This window comes from Abramis brama (assembly GCF_963993115.1).
Source record: "Abramis brama genome assembly, chromosome: 5".
NCBI lineage: Eukaryota > Metazoa > Chordata > Actinopteri > Cypriniformes > Leuciscidae > Abramis > Abramis brama.
The window spans coordinates 15,889,813-15,911,241 of NC_139967.1; the positions used below are offsets into that span (position 1 = coordinate 15,889,813).

General features: G+C 36.6%; 1 protein-coding gene across 50 annotated transcripts in view; it reads right to left on the minus strand.

Moving 5' to 3' along the window:
* Positions 1 to 21,429, minus strand: part of arvcfb (ARVCF delta catenin family member b) — a 199,531-nt gene that overhangs the window by 20,618 nt on the left and 157,484 nt on the right. For 28 of the 50 annotated variants that reach the window (XM_084115230.1, XM_084115226.1, XM_084115263.1 and 25 more), the window contains 4 exons: positions 18,898 to 19,015; positions 17,474 to 17,645; positions 15,430 to 15,447; positions 14,048 to 14,119 (listed from right to left, as the gene is read on the minus strand). In XM_084115230.1, coding sequence (XP_083971356.1) covers positions 14,048 to 14,119; positions 15,430 to 15,447; positions 17,474 to 17,645; positions 18,898 to 19,015 — 380 coding nt within the window. The remainder of the gene's footprint in view (positions 1 to 14,047; positions 14,120 to 15,429; positions 15,448 to 17,473; positions 17,646 to 18,897; positions 19,016 to 21,429) is intronic. The other 22 variants (XM_084115215.1, XM_084115260.1, XM_084115243.1 and 19 more) reach the window with 1 other exon arrangement.

Genomic DNA, 21,429 nt, shown 5'->3' on the forward strand with positions numbered 1-21,429 from the left:
AGCAAATCTATTCATTAAAGAGTGAGAGAGTAAACAAGAAGAGAGCCAGACATCTAGGTGACAGTAAATAGAGAATATAGATGCTTCATTTAGCTCTGATCCAAAACCTACTAACTTGTCTACCTAGATAGTATTTTAAGGCATCAGACAGAGGTGCACTTTGGATGTGAAAGCCGTTTGAAAAGTACTTTACGGCAACTTTATGCTACTTTCAAAAAGCCCAATTTTGGTCAGATATAAGGCAGCATGTCATGTATCCTTCGCAGGAGTGGAATGGTAAAAATGTGAAAAAACGTATCCAAGATGAGAGAAGTGCCTACTATATACACTATTGTTTAAAAGTTTAGGGTAGTTAAGATTTTATATATTTCATATATTTTTGAGTCCCTTATGCATTTATTAGATTAAACATTGAAAACATTAAAGCAACACAAGGGGCCGGTTTCACAAAGATAGACTTTGACTATGGCTTAGATATACTGTAGTAGATAGTCAGACTTCAGATAGACATCTAAATCAGACCGTTGCACAAAGCACTTAAGACTCTGACTATCTTAAGTAGGACTACACTGCAATGCATTCTGGGTAAAATAAGACACTTTTCAAAACAAAAAACATGGCGGATCGAGTAAGTGCATTCAACCGCTCAGTGCAGTTTACCCCAGCGGAAAATATGTGTTTGTTGGAGGAGTATAAATGACGGAGTATGTTTTTATGTTTCCACTGTTCGATCGCACCCGTGCCTCTCTCTCTCTCTGACACACACACACACACATTCCAGCATTGCAATCTTGACATCGCAGCCTGTTACGCCTGCAGCGTTCACACCAAACGCGAATAGAGCGTCAAATTCACGTCTATCGCGTCTAGTTCGACGCTTGAACATTTTGAATCCATTCGCGCGTCCTATTCGAGCGTTATAAAGCGAGCATTTGAAGCGAAATAGACGGGCATTCAGAGCTATGACTCTACTACTGCTACCCCGTTTGAGCAGTCACGGTGTATTGCATTTCACGCATCGACCGTGACGCTTGCGTATGAAAGGGAGCGCGTCGATCGTTGCTCGCGTTGACTATGTAACGGCCCTAACAGTTACAAGGACATTTTACTTGGGAATGTAGTAACAAGAAGAAATGTTTAAATTATGAGCCATTTTCCCTTTTCTTTTGGCAGTTTGTAACTGATTGTTACTGCTGGTTGCCAAGGTAACAGAGTCTTAGACCTAAGTTAGCCTGGGGGTAAGGTGTCTAATTTTTTTGGTCTAAATTAAGTCAGTCTTTACTTTTGTGAAACAGTCTAACTTGCATTAGACTAGTCTATGAGCAAATTTTAGACTTGTCTAACACTATAGACCGGTCTAAAGTAGCTTTGTGAAACCGGCCCCAAAGCACTTTTCCTCTTCAGTCCTCCTACAGGTTGGAAGCGGAATTGTCCATTACCGCTGTCATAAATAATTTAGCCTACCGCATGCTATTTGTTTATCCAGCACCAGCTTTGGAAATAACGATGTCCACAGACAAGGTAGAGTATGTTGCATGATTTTATGAAAGTATGATGTATTGCGACATCAGAAACCAAGAAAAACAAAATAATGACATTGCTTGTTATTTTTTTGCTATTGTAACGCTTGCCGTAAAGCAAGTCAAATTTGTAGTTTCTTATGTCTCATTCGAACTACAGATCCGCTACCCGATCTGGCAAACTTGCATAGTGCGGTTATAGCCGATAGAGGGTCGCAAAGCGAATGCAGAAGTGCCATTCACCCTGTTACGAGTTGATGAACCACTGAAACGATTATGGAAACATTATTTTAAGGTACAAAAGAATCTTTGGTGTTGCTTTAATATTGTGAAATATTTTTAGAATTTGAAATAACTTTAAAATAATAATTCATTTATATTTTTAAATATATTTTAAAATGTTATTCATTCCTGTGATGAATTTAATGTCACTGTCACTTTTGATGTATGCATTCTTGCTGTATTAATACAAATATTTACTGACAGCAAACTTTTAAATTATTTTATAAATATTTCACCCAGTATTTGTGTGAATGTGTATTTTATGTTTATTAAAGTTAACTGAAATCAAGTCTCCTGTGTGGTACATATAAGGAGCGCTAGGTGGGTAGTTGCTGTTAAATTGAGAGGCTAGCGTGAAGGCTATGCCAAAGCATCCTGGGGGAAAAAAAGCTGAGGACAATAAAACCTTATTTTTAAAAGGTTACAGGCTACATTCTAAGTCTCACATCTTTAGAGCCATCTTACCAATAAAAAAAACTGTTTTGGGGTTCACCTTGAGCTCAGGATCATTTAACTTTCACACAGACACAAGTGGCAGCTCGTGCAATGCATTGAGAATGAAGGGAGAAAGAGAAGGCATGCAGAACGCACAGCTAAAGCACTTAACATGAGACGTGCTGTGAGGTGTGCTGCAAACTCACACCACTGTTGTTATGATCTCACTATATGATAATGACACTACTAATTCAAATGGTTAGCAACACAAAAGTACAAATTGCCCGGTGAATACCCCATGAATAAATTTAACAGATTAAATAGGACAGAGGCATTATACATGCTGATGTCAAATCAGTGAAAGAGAGATGCCTACAGGCTAAAAACACATGGCTGATGTAGATTGTGTTTTTATGAAAATACAGTTTTGTCAAAATTTTTCCACAGATCATATTTTTCTTTAATCGTCTATCTAGTCTGACAGCCAATACGCCCAGGACTGAAACAAACACTGAGTTTCATTGGACCAAGACAAAAATCAAGCGTTGTTTGAACAGTCTGCTATGAATTCTCATGATGGAATCTGTCATTTTTTGATGCTGTGAATGACTACACACAGACACACACATGCATGTTGGGTTTCCATTGGGAACTTCCCATAGATTTTTTGGATTTTTTTCTGTATATTCAAATCCGATCCCCTAACCCTACCCCTAAACACAACCCTTACAGAAAACGTTCTGCATTTGTACATTTTCAAAAAACATCACTTAGTATTATTTATAAGCTGTTTTCCTCATGGGGACCAAAAATGTCCCCACAAATACAAGGATTTCGAATATTGCCATCTTTGTGGAGACATTTTGTCCCCATAATGTTGGGTTTACCAGGACCATAGACACACACAATCTTATACTCTATTCCAAAATATAGTAAGCTGCCTTGCTGCCTACTGCCAACATATGTCTTCTAAGGCAGCATTCCTAACTGTCATATAAGTTTCATGAGTGACCAATGTGGAACGTCTTACATATGAAAGTCCTTATGCAACAAAACTTGACTTGCAAATGATGTCAATACAGTTATATATAGATATAAAAACAGTTTGTTTATAATATATTTTAATGGAATATATACAAATTTAAGTAGGCCTATCAATAGTTTAAACATCAGAATCTGCATTTAATCATGTATAGTGCTATAATTGAATCATATTTATAGATCATAGTCGCATTTATTTATAATTTATTTTATTTTCCTCAATAGATTACTTTTGTCTTTCTGGGATTACTTTGTTTTGAAGGATACATACATTATTATGCCGTTTTAAAATTTTGGCTAACTTTTGGAACAGCATTGGAAGCGCACAAATGATGCCTTAAGATGCTGACTCTGTAGGCAGCTTACTAAGCTTTGGAACAGAGCAACAGAGTTTAAATTGTGTGTATGCAACAGCAGCAGTCTTGCCGTCTCTATTTTTTGTTTGCAATCCTCCTCCTCAAACCTTCATCTGTTTCTCTGTTTCTCCCTTACACCCTCTCTCTCTTTCTAGCTGCATAGTGTCTTTGTTAGGCTTGTTTGAGTCATTGCAGGGATGTCGGTAGCGGATGATGTGTCTGATCTGCTTTGCCTGGAGAAGGATGTCCCTTTGCAGGCTTGATGTCATATCCCATTCTTCACGACCCACCTTCCTGCCATCCCATACTCGAGCACATGATAAATAATCACACGCTCCCCGTTTCTCTCACTCTCTCACATGCTCTACATCTTTTCTTTTTTCCCTGGGTCTTCATCTCGCATCCACAAGTGCTCTGACGCCTCATTTTTCACTGCCACAAAAAAACCTGGCCAGTATGTGCCAGAAATTATAATCTCAGGAATAAAGCCCAGTCCTCAGACACGCTCTGTCTTCCTCTTCTCGCTCCAGCATTTTGCAAATGACAGTAGTTTTCACTTTAAAAAGTTCATTTATAAAATGGCATGTTTGCAAAACAGGAAACAATAAAGGCTGGCAGCTCTTTTTATGTAGACGCAACTGACGGTTTGCCTAGTAATCTGTGCCTAATTGCATTCAATGTGTGTGTGTGTGTGTGTAAAGCATCTCTCTGAGAAACAGAAACATCCTCTTCTGGCTGAAAAGCAGCACACAAAGGCCCTGATGGGAGGGTAAATCTCACTCTATTCCCTCCCGGTAGTTTAATTCAGCCCTGTAATTATTGCCTAAGCCATTAGGCCAGTGAAGAATGGTTTTCTGCATCACGTACATACGCTGGCCAATATTATGCACAAGCCCTCATCTACTCAGCTAGACTCTATAGTACAATAATTGAACAGCAAAACTGATAAACATATAACTATTATTAATAGGTTTTCGTAAATAATAGACATTGAAAAACAAACCCAAACAAATAATTTACTGATGAGTTTTTACAGTGGACAATGGCTAGCTCATTTTCACATGCATTGTACCTGGACCCATCACGTACCCATTAGACACTGTCTGCTGGATTTGTTTTCACAAACAATAACATATGCGTAATGATGCATATCATCTATTACATCCATCATTAAGCTGTCTGTGGCCTTTTGGCAAGTGCTATTTGCAGGCTCTTTCAAGATATTAGGCTGATCTGGGATCAGGTGACTGCCGAATCCAAAATCTGGGAGCCATGATAGATAATTCACCTTCACTCAAACCATAATAGACCCTGCATGCCCATCGATGACTCAAGTCCAGTGGCCAAAAAGTGAGGTGTGAAAACACTGCTGGAAGAGCTTGATCAGGTGCACCTGAACCTTATTGTTCCCTGCCTCTGCTACCATCAATCTAGGGCTGAAATCAGAACAGTATTCTAAAATACTACTTTTTTGTACATTTTATATGGCAGAAATAGTAAGAGTAGTATGCTGTTCCGAATTCAGCCGGCTGCTGTTACTTCTCTCAAAGTGTTTAAAAAAAAAGAAAGAAAAGAAATTCATACTTTCATTCAGCAAGGATGAATAAATGCAACCTTTGTGAGCATAAGAGACTTTCAATTAATCCATTCCAATCCAAAGTCAAGTCTTCATATTTGGGATTTACACTGCAAAAAATGAGAGTATTTTAAGTTAAGTTTTGTACATTTTATATGGCAGATATAGTAAGAGTAGTATGATAGTATGCTGTTCCGAATTCAGCCTACTGCTATTACTTCTCTCAAAACCTTTTTTTTTTTAAAGAAATTAATACTTTCAATCAGCAAGGATGAATAAATGCAGCCTTTGTGAGCATAAGAGACTTCTTTAAAAAACATTAAAACCTCTTATGCCCAAAACTTTTGAAATGCTCCGGGGCTGCGTTCAAAACTTTTAGTTAGTCAATGACTTAACAGACAAGTTTTATAGACACTGAAGACTTTTGTATTCAAGTGAGCTTTAGATATACCCAAGGACATATTTCATGACTATAGCGCTTATGTCTTGGTAGAAATTGTAAATATTTGTCATAACTGTCTAAATCATAAGTTGAAAATAATGAAAAATTGACATTTATGAATTGACACTCCATCACATTATTCTTTCCACCAACCGACCACTGATCTGCACACAGTGGGATGCCATTGGCAGTAAAGGATGGATCAAAAATCAATCAGGTGAAGATATCTTAACATAACTTAATATAATAACAATCTGTTTTTAAGGGAAATTTGTTTTGGCTAATACAGGTGAAGCTGCATAACAGATACCCACATCAGTAACAATCACCCAGTCGTGTTCCTTGCAGTAGGAGTTTGACAGCCTTGTAGCCAAAGAAACAAAAAAGTTTTTATAGCGGTTAAAACACTGGGATAAAAAACCCGTCAACCCTATCTTAGTTTGTTACTCAAACATTTAGAGTCTGATGCGACTTCATCAATTCTCTCTATATTGTATTTTTTTCTAATAATTTCTCATGTTTTGTATAAAGCCCTGGTGACCCAGAGGCCCAGGTATGGTGTGATATTGCCAGGTCATCACTAAGACAATGACTATTACCAACACATGGACACAGGCCCCTTTTGGTCATAGGTCCCTCCAATTATCAAATTTTAATTCTGAATTTAAAATCAAAGCAACCACTGTCTGCTTTTCTCCTCATCACTGTAATACAAATGACGCAAACCTGCACAACTTTCATATTCAAATACAGTTCAAAGATCAGCATTTCTGCTCAGAAAGGCTTTGAAAACATCCTGATTCTTTCCACGACTCACTCGTTCTGCCTCTCAGCACCATGCCACATAAAAGCTGCTGGTCTTTTGTTGATCACGAGATGTGGTACAATAGAATCAATATTGTCATCAGCGGGTGGGATAATGATTGGCAAGCGACAGGATGTCACTGCCAGTTTTCTTACATAGACTGGCACCTCCATGGGTGGCATCTCTGGCGTACACCCAGAAATTTCAGATTTTTTTTCATCACCCCAGACTCAGAACATGAAAGGCAAGCCGCCAAGATATGTGTATCTTTGAGAAGAACTGGGTAACTGTTAAACTACATTAAGACCACCTAATGAGTACTAAAGTAAGCTGTCTCCAACTAGACTATGATGATGAGCAGCTGCAGTCATCTTCGTGTGATTTTGTTTTTACTCACAGTCCACTATCAAGAGTATGTGATTTTTGACACAGTACTGTTTGTGACATGATCTGGCTGCTACATTCCACAAGGGCGGATGAAGATACTGCAAGAGGATGGAAACTTAACACTACCCAGACGGGGTGGAATGATTGTCCTTTTTCAGTACAACTTGTTCTCTGTATTAAATTAAAATGCTTTCAAACTAACTTAATCCATTCCAATCCAAAGTCAAGTCTTCATATTTGAGATTTACACTGCAAAAATATAATCTAAAAAAGTCAAAATATCCCTAAAAAAGATACATTTATTTGAGAAGCATATTAAGATGAGTTTTTTTTTAGAGAATAATCTTGTTATAAGCACACATTTTACTCATAATGAGGGTAGTTTATGATAATCGTCAAGAATAATACAATTATTAAATAAAGATATTAAAATATAAAATTTATTTCAAGATATATACTGTGAAAATTAATCTTACCTTACACAAGTTGCTAAGTAATTTACAAGAAAAAAGATAGATAAAAAAGATGAATAAACAAAGGATGTTTAGACATTTTTACTGGAAAACAAGACTGAAATACTGACGTTATCATTATATATGTTATACTGATATGGGAAAATGTTTTTACGCAGTGCAGAAGTCCTTTTCAGATTTTCTTTTTTATTTCAAAGTCACCGAGGCGTCTCACAGCATGTGGGAGAAAGAGAGTGTTGACAGAACGAGGGCCAGATGAAGCATGTCAGCATAAATGTGAAATGTACAGCTCTGATAAACAGGGACATCGGTAGAGAGCTCGAGTTCATTAACAAAACATCAGTGAAAAATATGGCAGCTTCAGATTTAGAGCAGAATATCTAATCCCAGCAGAGACAGTTTCCTAATGGAGGACTCGAACGGATAACACAAATGGATTTCTCAAGTGTAGATTGCTGTAAAACATCCCAATTAAGAATGTTGTTCTTGTTAAGAAGCTCTCTAAATTCAATGGTGGGTTCAACAACACAGCCGCCAGGCACGATGGCAAGATGCTGTTCATAAGTGAGCCGTCTGTACCGCTCAGCTCTGTTTGGAGAACACGTAAATCTCCATACCGGGTGAGCTGTCAACAGGCAACAGAGGCAAATTAAATGAGATATGGAGCAATGCAATGAAAGGCACACACATCTCTTCAGGAGAAGACTAAGAAAGCGTATGGCCTGTATGCGTTGTATTACCTCGGGAGAACTAGTCTAATGTACAAACAACCCCTTGTATTTTGTGATGACAATTCTACAATGAAAAAAAGATTAATCTCTATAATTAAAAAGTCTTGAACAGGGAGCTCTAAAAGGTATTACTACACTCTAATCAACAGGCAAATACACAAAGCATGAATTTATTAGAAGCTGCTGAGATGGCACTAAGCAACTTCACTAAACAGCCACTTCAGTTTCAACACAAAATCTTTCTTCTGCACTGACCACTAACAATTCAGGTGCACTAAATGCGGAAACAGGCGGAAAATTTTAATTAAAACAAAATTTGGTGTATGTTTTCCTTTGAAACAATTTTCACTCAGAAAATTGCTAAATTTGACAAATAATTACGAAGAAACGGCAATCTACACGTTGAATTAAACATGCAATTTTAAGGTAGAAAGACTGCAATAGTATTTTCTTGTCAAATGTAATCCAATAATCTGTTTTATGTACAACTTTTTTTTTTCTTTTCTTTTTTTTTACAGCTACACGATTATGAACATGAAAACAAAATCCTTAGAAGGTGAAAAGTAGAGAAAAATCATAAATAAGCTTTCATTCATTTATCTATAAAGCATCTACTTTATTATAATTGAAATTTGACTATTTCACAAAATGTTTGTGTCCTTTATGGTCATTATAGTGTAGTAATTAGCTTCGCAAAATGCTAACATAAAAAAAATGATTCAATTGTGAGTCTAGTCACCAGTGCGCTTCATGCAAGATGTTTCCAAATCAGTCACTTAAAATGTACTGTTTTGAATAGGATACTGCCTTTAAGTATCCACCTAAAGAGCAGACAGCAATTCAGCTCAATAGGCTTTGGAATAAAGCTTAGGTTTTCATTTTAGAATTTTCATCTGTAAACAAGTTGGACTGTGTAAAGCGTGCTGCTCAGGGGCAGGAGGAACTACAGCGGAACACAGTCAACATGATTCATCATCATTTCCTCCACCTGATGTCACCATGTTATGGGAATCAGAGGGCTTAAAAAAAGCAATAAGCCAGAGAAGGGGAAAAAAATGACATGTAATTAATTCAGTGTCTTCATCTCTCACACGACTCTGTTATGGTGGTTTTATGGAATACAACAATGGCTTCACTGCATTGTTTAAATGAAGAGCTAAGAAACACAATAGGCGTATTAATAGTCACCTTCTGTAACCTCTATAGCATAGTAAATGCCATTTCAGTTAACACCAAAGAACATGTACTCATTAGCTCTGCTCCACAACCTAGTGAACTGCTTTTAAAGGATCATAGGCACACTCATGACACTAGAGGTCACATCAAGGTCCATTGCCTACTGTCAATATTGTAGCAATGTATGAAGCACAGCTCATACAGGAGTCACTTTCAAATCAAGCAGCTTTATGTTGGTCAACACACTTAATCCATGTGACCAACTTGAATTTGAACGTGAAATCCCTGATTGCATTCCTACTGAAATGACAGTAGGACAGCATTCCATTTCAATGAGCTTAGTGGGAAACATTATGTAATAAAAAATTATATTAAATAGTTTAAAACACATTATTGTTAATAAAAACAATTATACAATAACACTACAATTATACAACACAATTAGGATACAGCCTCGGAAGTCAGTAGACAGTATTATTGGAAAAAAACCCATAGTGCCCTCACTGTCATTCTCATCTCCCTCAGAGAATCCTTAATTAATTCTCTCCTGTCTCTTTTTCCATGCGGCGAGAAGCCTTTATTTCTTTAATGGCGTGTAGTTTTCCAACAGGTCCTCTTTGAAATCAAATTATCGAGGCATAAAACGCAACAAAGATGCTCAGTGAATAAACCACGGCTGTGCGTCTCAGGTTTAGCTAAGCGACCAAAATCCCTCAATACTCTTAGCTGTCACATGCAGCCTCTCAAGCACACGGTTATGATGTATGGATATATCACACAGAGAGAGAGGCTCAGAATAGATGCAAACTCCGTTACCCTGTTCTATTTATTGCATCTTAATCCCCATCTGACATCAGATCAGACTTACTATTCATCTGATCTCCTGCCTTTTCTCAACCCTAATCCTATTCTCATGGACAAATGTGAATCCTTGTGTATTCATTACTTCTCAGCAAAGAGATTATTTTTCCTGTTCAAACAAGTGCAGGTTTATGTCTTATGTCTACAGGAAACACAAAGCCCAGTGAATTCAGATGCCTATAAATAAATGCTAATAAATATGTTTTTAACAGAATATAATAGGTGTTAAAACTATGCAAAGTGGATGAGGAGAGGGTGTTTTTCATTTACGTCCCATCTGAATCATACTTTAGGTATAATTTGTGGCGCAAGTATAAGTTGTGGCGCAAAGCTCATCTGCTTGCTTGACTTGCTATAAAAAGGTAAAATCAGCTTACATCGATAAACCATCAAAATGAATTGTAATCTAGATCAGTAATCCCCATTTTGCATGTTAATGAGATAGAGGCTAATTGAAGTGAGACATGAAAATACCCAATTGCTAGTGAACAGCTGAAACTGCTCCTTCAATCTCCTGACCAGCATCTATTATTTACTTTGTGCAACACTCAATATCAAATGTTCTGCGAAAACAAAGTCCCTTAAAATATTTACAAACTAATACATGACTGTTGTTTGTATCTGGAGGGTCAACTGGACTCAAAGCTGTGTGAGAAAAGTGAAAACACACACCAGTAGACTAGTAGTTGTTCTGCAATAGTCAGCACATTCACACACAGACACACAAACCTTTGAGCAGGCTCTCACAGAATCTGTGTCTACAGAGAACACTGCAGATTTCCGCAGGATTGTAACACCTATGGAGTCAAGAAGTGTTTTAAACCTAAAACTTTGTAGAACCGTACTCTACCACTACTCAAAAGCCAGTCTCCTGTTTACCAATACAGCATTTATTTGATACAATGCAACAGTAATATTCTGAAATCCACAAAGACATTGATCATAGGATAAAAATGACAAAATATTTCCCACAAAATTGCATTTAATTATCTATGGAAAGCACATGCCAAACACTGTTGAGAGCTGCACCGGTAACTCATGTGCTTAATTATTTTCTCTCTCTCTAATAACAGCATTAGTCTGCATATCAATGGCCAAGCTTCATTTTGAAAGATACACAAGAGGGTTTTAAATACAAAAACCTTATAAATGTCTTGAGATAAAACATATTAATGTCTTGATGGCTGTTGAATTATTAGAAGAATTATGCACACCTGAGGTGTAACGGATAGAGGTCTGCACAGGCTTTAAACTGAAGCCCGAACCCGGTCCGTTCCCAAGATGGTTGGACCCGACCCAAATGGAACTGTTAAAATTTAAGACCGAACCAGAACCGAACCCGAAATTGGTTTCTCACAACAAATAACTTTTTGCAAAATTCTGTATTTTTAGGATTGCATGCAACAGTCATTAATCAAATATATGTAAATAAACGCAGTTTCATCAAAGCACAGCGGCTCCCTCAGCAGTCAGCACACAGAAGCAAAACAGAAAAAGCACGTACAATACTTACCAATTATGAAAGTTTACTGGGTGAACAGGTGTAACAGTAACATAAATTCCTTTTGGATCCCAAACTTCGAACTTCAAGTATTGCACAACTATTTACACAAATATATCCTTCTCAGTCCGAGTTATGAAGAGAGTGGCATCGACAGCTGATGGTTTCAGCGCCGTCCTCCGATTAAAAGTTAGTCCAGCTGCACTGAAGTTCCTCTCACTGATGCCGTGTTGTTGTGTTTGTATATATTTTTTCTTTCCTTTTTCTTTAGTTACAAACCCGAACCTCTAGTAACGGCCGCTCTGCTGCTTCACGCATTACCATTTGTAAACGGGTGTGCATTATTTTTTAAACAATTCAACGGCCCGATGTCAATAATTTCTTACATAAACTTTGAAGCATTTTTTGGGGGGATTTTCTGAAAGTTCAAAATAATTTCTTTGACATAACATGTTCTTTACTGAAATATTTATTTACTTTACTTTTCTTTACTGTCACTATTTATCAATTTAAAGCAAAATCTTACAGACCAAATGAAAGAGCTTTACATTTTTTGTTTAATATTCCATTTCTCAGCCACAAATCTGACAACTGTACGTATAACTTTGTTTGATAATTCATCCATCTTCATGGACTCAAGAAAGACCAAATAAATATTATATACATGTATGTATTCAATTGTTTGATAATTCATCCATTCTCATGGACTCAAAAAAGACCATAGAATTCCACAGATTTCCCCCCAACATCTGTGCAGACAAACTCTGCAGATTCCTTGTGGGTCTGCTCATGAGCTACTGTTCTTACTCTGGCAAACAAAACATTCCACCGACAACACATGTGAACCTCTCTACTAAAGCTTGATGACTACATTTGATTTAGCATTATTCCTATTTATTCATTCACCTTTATCTTTCTCTTTTACAGCCCGACAACACAAATTATGGTCCTCTCATGAGTGGGAGATCAGTAAACAGTATTTCTCCTCTTTAATGGGATGTCTTTACAAGCAAATATCTCCCTCACAGACTCACAGAAAAATAAATCAGGTCATCTAAAAATGATTCATTTTTCATCCCTCTTTGTGGCTCATCTATAGTAATACATAAAAAATGAGCCTCAATAAAACATTTTCCTCTCCCACTAAGTAGAGCTCAAAGGTAAAATGATCCTAGATCCCAGTCTGTCAGAAGGAAAGAGGTATTGAGTGGCTCCCTGATGACTGTTGAGGGGGTGTAAATAGAGACGGACATCTATGGCCATTGCCACACAGACTGCTGTTTTTCAGGGTTTAAGACATCAAGTCTAGTCTCGAGATCCCTGTTCTGTTTCACTACATTGCAACACATCATGTCTAAATTCTCCCTTAACCTGCATGCCTTATGACTAATTTGCAGACAAGGTTTGAATATCCATCTCACACACAGATGGTTTAAACCAGAACGGTCTCAATCTGGTGTGTTTCTGAGGGTAAACATTCTACTTGGATGGACTTGGTCAAGGATATCAGTTGCACTAAAATACATTGACTATTTAGCACTCTGCCACTGAGGATAACGGCTGTGTTTGTCATAATGATAAAAGGCCTAGGCAGAAGAATATTGTTACCTGATACTTGGGATTCCCAGAGGATCTCTGTATGCTTATGTGCACTCAATGCACTTTGTGCAAACCGAAGCTCTGCTTCAAAACCTAGTAAGCTCACTGCCTACAGCCTACTAATGAAGCATCCGAACAGACTTATTTGGAATCTGCAGCAGCTCTAGCTCAACAGATGTTGTTTTTTTAATAAATAGTTATTTTATGCAATGTCAGCACCAACGATTATCTTCATTAAACAAATAGCATATAACAAAAAATTGTCAACAAATTGTTTTGACGCATGTCAATTAATCCTAAATATTCTAAAATGTTTCTGATGCTGTAATGACACAATGCTAAAAATAAAATGCAAAATGTTCCGTTCTTTAAAATGGTAATTTATAGAAAGTTTAAAAGACCAGCAATTATTTGAAATAAAAATCTTTTGTAGCATTGAAGCAAAGGTCTTTACTGTCACTTTTGAACGGTAGTGCATTTCTCTCATTTTTGAGCTTGTCATGATGCATTCTGGGATTGCCTTTACAGTAAATTTGTCAAATCAAGGTATCATTAAGAAGCCTAACTTTTGGAACAGATTTCACAGTAGTGTGCCTGTGATTCCTCAGAATACTGCAGCTCACTAAGTTTTGGAAAAGAGCTTAATTTCCTATCATTTTGTGTAGTACAACCCTCGGTACAGTTTATATTAAAGAGGGCTATTTTTAGACTGTATCTTACTGGAATTCACTTCACCTGCCTTTCATGACTAGATGTCTCTCTTTTTGAGAGAGACCAAAGAGTCAGGTCTTTTCCTGTCCCTTTTTCAGAAGAGTGGCAGCTTAAAGATGTAATAATTCGGTGATGTCAAATAAAGACGTACCTTTAGTGGGTTCTGTGCGCTTGGGTAGGTCCAACGTGTCATAGTTTTTGTCATGCTCTCCGTTTTTCCTCCCTAAGTAAAGAAGGAGAAGGCAGAGTGAGAGAGCGTGAGAGAATGAGACAGAGAGAGCAGTTGTAAGTGTCACTCTATAAGAGATGGAATTTACTGGTATGAAAATGTCAAATAGACCCAAGTCTCAGAAACATACACAGTCACAGACGTGCCACACATAAATCTAGCTACTACACAGATATGCAGAGACAAACTCTTGACACCAGCTCCCAAGAGTGGAACCCACCCCCCCCCCCATTAAAAATGCAAAACTTTTGTCATGGAGGACAGAGTGAAGTAATGAACACTACTCCACTATCACACACAGAGAACATGTTAAAGAGACAGTTAATCTACATGAATGTTCTGCCTTTATTTACTCACCCTCATATTGTTCCAAACATATTTGACATGCTCCAAAAACAACAAAAAGCATTTTAAAAATAGTCCACATGACTCAAACACACTACATATTAAGCGTTCTGAAGCCACAATATTATAGGAAAAGACCAAAACCAAAGCCATTTTTCAGTGAAAATCTTATTTCTACAAATTGAATATTTTAGTGAATTGTTTAGTATCTGAATGAATTATTAAATGAAGGAATGAATTACATTGATTAATTCATCTTTTTTTTTTATATTTATTTTCCTTTAAAAATTCTAAAAACAAGATAAATTTACTTGAGAAGCCACTTAAGATACTGACAGATAATATTTTATGCAGTGTTGATTCTCATTAAATAAATTTTAAATTTTTAAGATTTTAACAAATAAATAAAACAAAATACAGAGATCATTTAGCATAGGATTCTTTTTTTTTTGCAGACAAAGATATTGCATGCACCTTTTGTAGATAATATCACATGGACTGCACTATGGCACTTTTTTACATTTTTACTGTGCGTGTTTGACAGCCTCTGGTCAACATTCACTTTCATTGTATGGAAAAAGCTATGTGAACATTCTGTTAAACATCTCCTTTAGTCTTCTATGCAAGAAAACAAAAATCATACAGGTTTAGATTAACATGAGGGTGAGTAAATAATGACATTTTTGGGTGAACTATCCCTTTTAAGCAATGGGCAAGAAGAAAAAATGTAAAAGCCAGGCCTCGTTAACAGATTACAAAAGACGCGCAGACATGCCATCTGGCTAAATCGGTACAGGTTTGACATTTCCTTGACGAGAGGAACGTTTAAGAATGAAAGTTGAAAGAGTGCAAAAGGGCCACCGATGACAATTTTATTCTGATGAAGATATAGGGGGGTATTAGTGAGTGTATGCTGAGAGAAACAGACAGACAGCGGAAAAGCAGGAAGAGACACTCACCTTGATTAAACCATTCCTCTACAGCAGCAATACCAATAAGGAAAAAAAGCAGACAGGGGAAGAAGAGAGGAGATTCAGAGAGTGTGTGTATTAAAGCAGACAGAACTTATTTGTGAACCACTTAAAAGTGCATAGGAAAGAATAGAGTGTTTTAAAAAAAAAAAAAAAAAAGGTTTAGGAGAGAGTCAGTTCCATCAGTTCTCTCAAGTGAAAAAGAGTTAATCATGTTGCACAGCTCTTTGGAGCAAATTCACTAAATGTTTACAAGAAAGTTAGAATATTCACATATTCCATGCGCCATTGTGTTCTGCAATGTGTCAGAACAATTCATAATGTAACAAGTGTGCGCTGCATTCTCAGAGTTGCTGCTGGGTTGCTATAGTGGGCATTTGTAAAATCAGTCTTCTACGGACAGTTTTCTCTTTCAGGTCAACTACTGTGATGGTAGATAAACTGTTTCAAGAAAATCTGGCTAAGAAATTTACTGATGTCAAAGTCAGGATATTCAGCTAACCACCTGAAAATCAACACATTCAGTTCAATAGCATAGTCTTATGAATGTCTGACACCTCTGAGTGCTGAGGATCATTACTGCTAAGTGAAAACACAAAGAACTACCGCTCAAAAGTTTGGGGTCAGTACAATTTTATTAAATGTTTGTGAAATGTTTTTTTCACTCAGCATAAGAGAAAAAAAAAGAAGCATAAGAGAAAAAACAAAACAAAACTGAGTGCCAATTTACAGTAGCTGCAATAATATCTTTACGACCTAAGTTGATGAAAACATTGCAGTGCACTTACAGCCTCGGATGTGGCCATTCTAATGACGTAACGACATTCAAAACACGTATGTCTGAAATTCTCAGAAATTTGCCGGTGAAAAACCTTATAACTCTATTTGATTTGATTTTGGTAAAAGGTTAATAATATAATGAGACATGCATGTACATGTGTGTACTCATATATATATATATATATATCTATATATATATCTCTATATATGTCTTTACTGTAACTTTTGCTCAAATTAATGCATCCTTGCTGAATAAAATCATTAATTTCTTTAAAATAAAATACTGACCCCAAATTTTTGAATGCCAGTGTAATCTATATGACATCAACACACTTTAATAATTAAAAACAAATACAGTGCAAACCAATTTTCTATCATTTCTAACATGATAGTGGTGCTAAAGCCAAGCCAACATGGCCACCTAAACTTTATGTGTTTTGTGAACAAGACTAAATGATGCCTTTTAACTCAGGTAAGATTTTGCTGGGACCAGGGGTCTGTCTAAATAGCTTGCTGGGAAAACATCTCTTAATTTTTGTTTTCTGGTGCAAATATAGATCAGTTGCATTTTCAAAGTACATCTACAGGGCCACTGACAGATAAACAAACCTCATGAGGCACAGTATGCCATCAATGTTGTCATCCTAGTGGTTTAAGCACATTCTTGCTTTTTTGCTCCTTCAGGTTGTTTGATGAGTTCCCTTATAGGTCTGTTCGAGAATCAATTCGCTAATTCGGATCACTAATATATTCAAGAGGTCTCTCATCAGTTAATTTGAGAGAACAAAAATCTGGATAACTAATACAAGAAATAGAGAAAAATCAGAATCAATCAGCTCTCCTGGCATTGTATTTAGAACGAGTACCTGGACAACACAAGTGCATCGTCTGGAAGAACTGATTCATCTCAGACAGTGTAGCACCACAGACACTGAACCTACACCCACGTCCATTTAAAGATGAATATTGATTCAACATTGATACCCCAGACACACACTCCAGTTATGAATCATGAGCCACAATAGAGCACAGGCCAAATAAATAGACTCAAGCATCATTTAGCTTCCTATTATCTGCCTGCACTGCTATTTATGATGTTGTGTAAATGCTAGGATCATACTGCCCTCCATGGACCTGCTGCTGATTGAAGAATCCGGCTGTTGACGATCAAGGCTCAGTGATATAAAGGTGCTCAGTACTGTTTTAGAAGTATAAAGCACATAGATGAGATGAAGAAGAATTCAATAATGACCTTTGGCCTTCTTTCCTCCGAAGCAGCCTGCGTCATCTTTCTTCTTCCTCTGAGTGCCAGCAGAGCCGGGACCCTGAAGAGCCGAGGGGTCCTGGAACTTCTCAGCCCCTGGAATCTCCTTGTGCACGTGGTAAGACAGGTTCCTCATGATGCAAACACAATTCTCCACAGACTAAGAGACAGCAAGAGAGAAATATTGAAAGAATGAAATATAGAGGGGAAAAGACCTTAAACATTTATATTATAATATAAAAGATATGTTAAAAAAAAATAAAAGTATAATATAAATGTGTCCATTTGTCTAATAAAGAGTAAATAAACATTTTAATAACAATAATTTAATAATAAAATGACAATGACAACGTAGCTGTGCTGGTTTCATGTCTCATCAACTATTTACACTCAGATCAATATTTTGTGTTAATTTATTTATTTATTTCAGAAGTAGCCAAGTAACAAGTGGGATAATGTGCAGCAAGGCAGTCATTATCACAAATTATCACTCTGTCAAGATGATACAAGATCCCTCTGTTTAAAGTTAAGATCATGGGGCCAGTGGCATAAACATATCCATAAAGTAGATATCCACTTTCTTGATTATAGAAAAAAAAAATCATAATTATTTTGGTCAATATTGAAATCACGATTATTTAACATGACTATTGGTGATCAAAGTCTTATTTCATGACAATTATCGATACTTCAGCAAAAACTAATACTAGGTTAATGTAAGTATTAAGTCCTCAAAACAGTTACAGTCAGCAAAACAATAAGAATAAAGAAACAAACCAAACCGACAAAAAATACAACAGAACAAAAATACAAATTAAATAAACTTTAGGTTTTTAGGAAGATGTACTAACAGTGGTATTGAGATAAGTAATAGCTTTCAACAGAAATAGGTCTCGGAGTTCGCGCACAGAAAGCCGACTAGGGAACAGTACCTCTTTCTCGGTTAATGTGCTTTTAATAATACTGTTTATTATCAAGCACGTCCCACACTCTTCATAATATCTACTTTTGTGTTCAGCAGAAAAAAGAAACTCATACAGGTTTGAAATAACTTGAGGGTGAGTAAATGATGACAACATTTTCATTGTTGGGGGAACTATCCCTTTAAGTTTGGCTTAGGGAGGAACGAAAGTGCGCCACTGTGAAGGAAAAGAAGGTGCTCTGGATGGAATGCGGCAGCATGATTTTATTGAATGCAATATTTAATCGAAATATTATTGCCATAATTTCAATATTGATAAAAATATCAATATTATAATATATATATATATATATATATATATATATATATATATATTATTTCTTTTATATTTTTTTTGCATACGACCTAAAGCATGTAATTTTAAGACAGAAATGGTATAATGTTTAAACAAAGATGGATCCATGCTCCAGCTTCTGCTAAAGACACTCACCTTGTTGTCCATGTCCTTCTTTCCTACAGCGGACAGCAGAGCATGCAGCAAGGCATCCACCAGCCCCTCACACTCTCTCAAACGTCTGCGCGCCTCTGCACCGTCTGAGCTCACATTCCTACGGCAAATAGCAAAAGCATGATTAAGAGCAAGCATTTTTACTGATTATACATCAAAAGCTGAAGTTTTTGTTGAGGAAGCTCAAGAAAAGCTTGAAAGAGGAATCAATTTGCGGTTCACATGCTATCTGAAACGTGCTTCTCAGTGTGCACAAATCTTTATGTGACACTTTTTTTTTTAATCCAATTAAACCCACATTCAAGTCTCATTCTGCTGAAGTACTTTCAGTTATCCATCATTAATGATCTCAGACCTGCTAAAATGACCAGTGTCCTGATGGAGGACAGATTACATTAGAAAGTTACAAGGTTAGCATTATATAAGAAAAAATGAAAAGAATGAAAAGTCCACCGCCTGAGCAGGCACCAGGAGCCATCTGGGTTCTTCATTCTTAACCCTCAAATTTCTTTCCTACCAGCTGTTCAAGCTGCAGTTTTTTATAACTAGATTGCCAAGCTAAAATCCTACACATAAAAAAAAGCTTCACTCCACAGTCGTCACTATCAAATGACAACTGGAGAAAACATAAATTAAACTAACACCCTGCCAAACAAATGGGTCCATTTCCAGTATTAGAAATTTAAACCCATTTGCAGTGTAACACCCATATGGAATGTAACATTTTCCAGCTGTACATCTGTTGTGGCTGCAATCCAGATATAAGAGAGATGGATTGCATTTATACAGCTACCTGTCTTTTTCCTCCCTAATGACTGAAGTACTGTCAGCACAATATTGAATACTGCCTACAATTACTTGTACCTAAATCACAGTTTGAGAATTAAAGACATTATTGTGGCCCATAAAACTGAAAAAATAAATAAATAAACAAATAAATAAATAAATAAATAATAATACGTGTTTGGTGGCAGTTTAAATCTTATTTAAAATATTAAATTTTCAGCCCTAATATAGTTCTGTATAGTACAATAACATGATTCAGTGGCTGATGCATGAAATTATATCCTGGAAATATTGGCAAAATCTTGTGAAATAAAGTGAATATCTTACTGATAAACACTTTATCACTTAGTTCTGCTCTGTGTTAGGACTTCAAAGACCTCCAAACATCTCAAGTTTAAACTGGACATGGACACACTAATCAGGAATTACAAATGTGCACATTTGTTACAATGGACAAAGAAATAAATAAAGGGTGCTTTCCCTCTGCCAAGGAGAGACAGGAAACAAAACTCTGCCTCCAAGCAGCTTACTAGGCAACAGATGTCACAGGATACAGTTTCCATGGATACAGGCTGAGCTGAGGCTAAAAAGACAGGATGAGGATGGAGTGGCGTTGTGCACAACCGCATGTCTGCAATGATGTGTGCTAGTGACCTGCTGAAAGGTGGCATGTGGAAACACATGATGCCATGATGGCTGAACTACCACCTCTCCCTAGCATCCTTTAGACCCACTGAGGCACTAGTTAACCTGATAATATTGACTGACCTGTCACAGGGGAATAGCCAGCAAGAGCCTTGGCAAATGAGAATGAGCTAAAGAGAGATAAGGAGGTTGAGAAAAAGTAAAAGAGAGAAAAGAAAGCAAGGAGAAATATCACTTTCAAGAAGACACATTCCTGGATGTTCCTCGTCTTAAAAATTAAGATAAAGAAAGAGGTCGACAATACTGGATTTTGCAGAAATCAGAAAAAAAAGAATATATATGATTTTTAATAATGCTGATTTTTAATAACTGTGTTCAGCATTAATTAGCATTAAATTGAAAAGTGACAGTAAAGGCATTTATAATGTTACTAAATGCTGTTCTTTGAACTTTCTACTCATCAAAGAATAATTTTTAACAAATATTAAGAAGCATAACTGTTTTCAACATTGACATAATAAGAAATGTTTATTGAGCACCATCAGCATATTAGAATGATTAAATAAAGGATCATGTGACACTGAAGACTGGAGTGATCACAGGAATAAATTACATTTTTTAAATATATTAAAAATAGAAAACAGTATAACATTATTTCAGAATGTTATGGTTTTTACTATATTTTTTCTATTCAAAGGGCCAATATTAGTTGACATCAACATAAACTCAATAAGTAATGGATATATAAATAAACAATTATGTCCATGCATGCTTCCTACCTATATTTCTTTCTTTTTTGCCGATATCTGAGATGTTCTATGACATGGTATATTTGAAAAGTAAAGGAACAGACTGAGAGGCTAAGAAGGGTGGATGAAGGCAGGGAGGTAGAATCACACATAGAGAGGCAAGCAGAATTTGGACTTGGCCCAGCAGGTTGCAGCACAACCAGCAGTAGCAGCATGAGATTAGAGGCCTGGCTGCTAGAGAGGAAAACACAGCTTCAGTGCTGAGCTGAGCTCACACACGACACAGCTTAAATAAGAGAAGAGAGGGAGGAATTAAAGGAAGAAGACAGAGTGG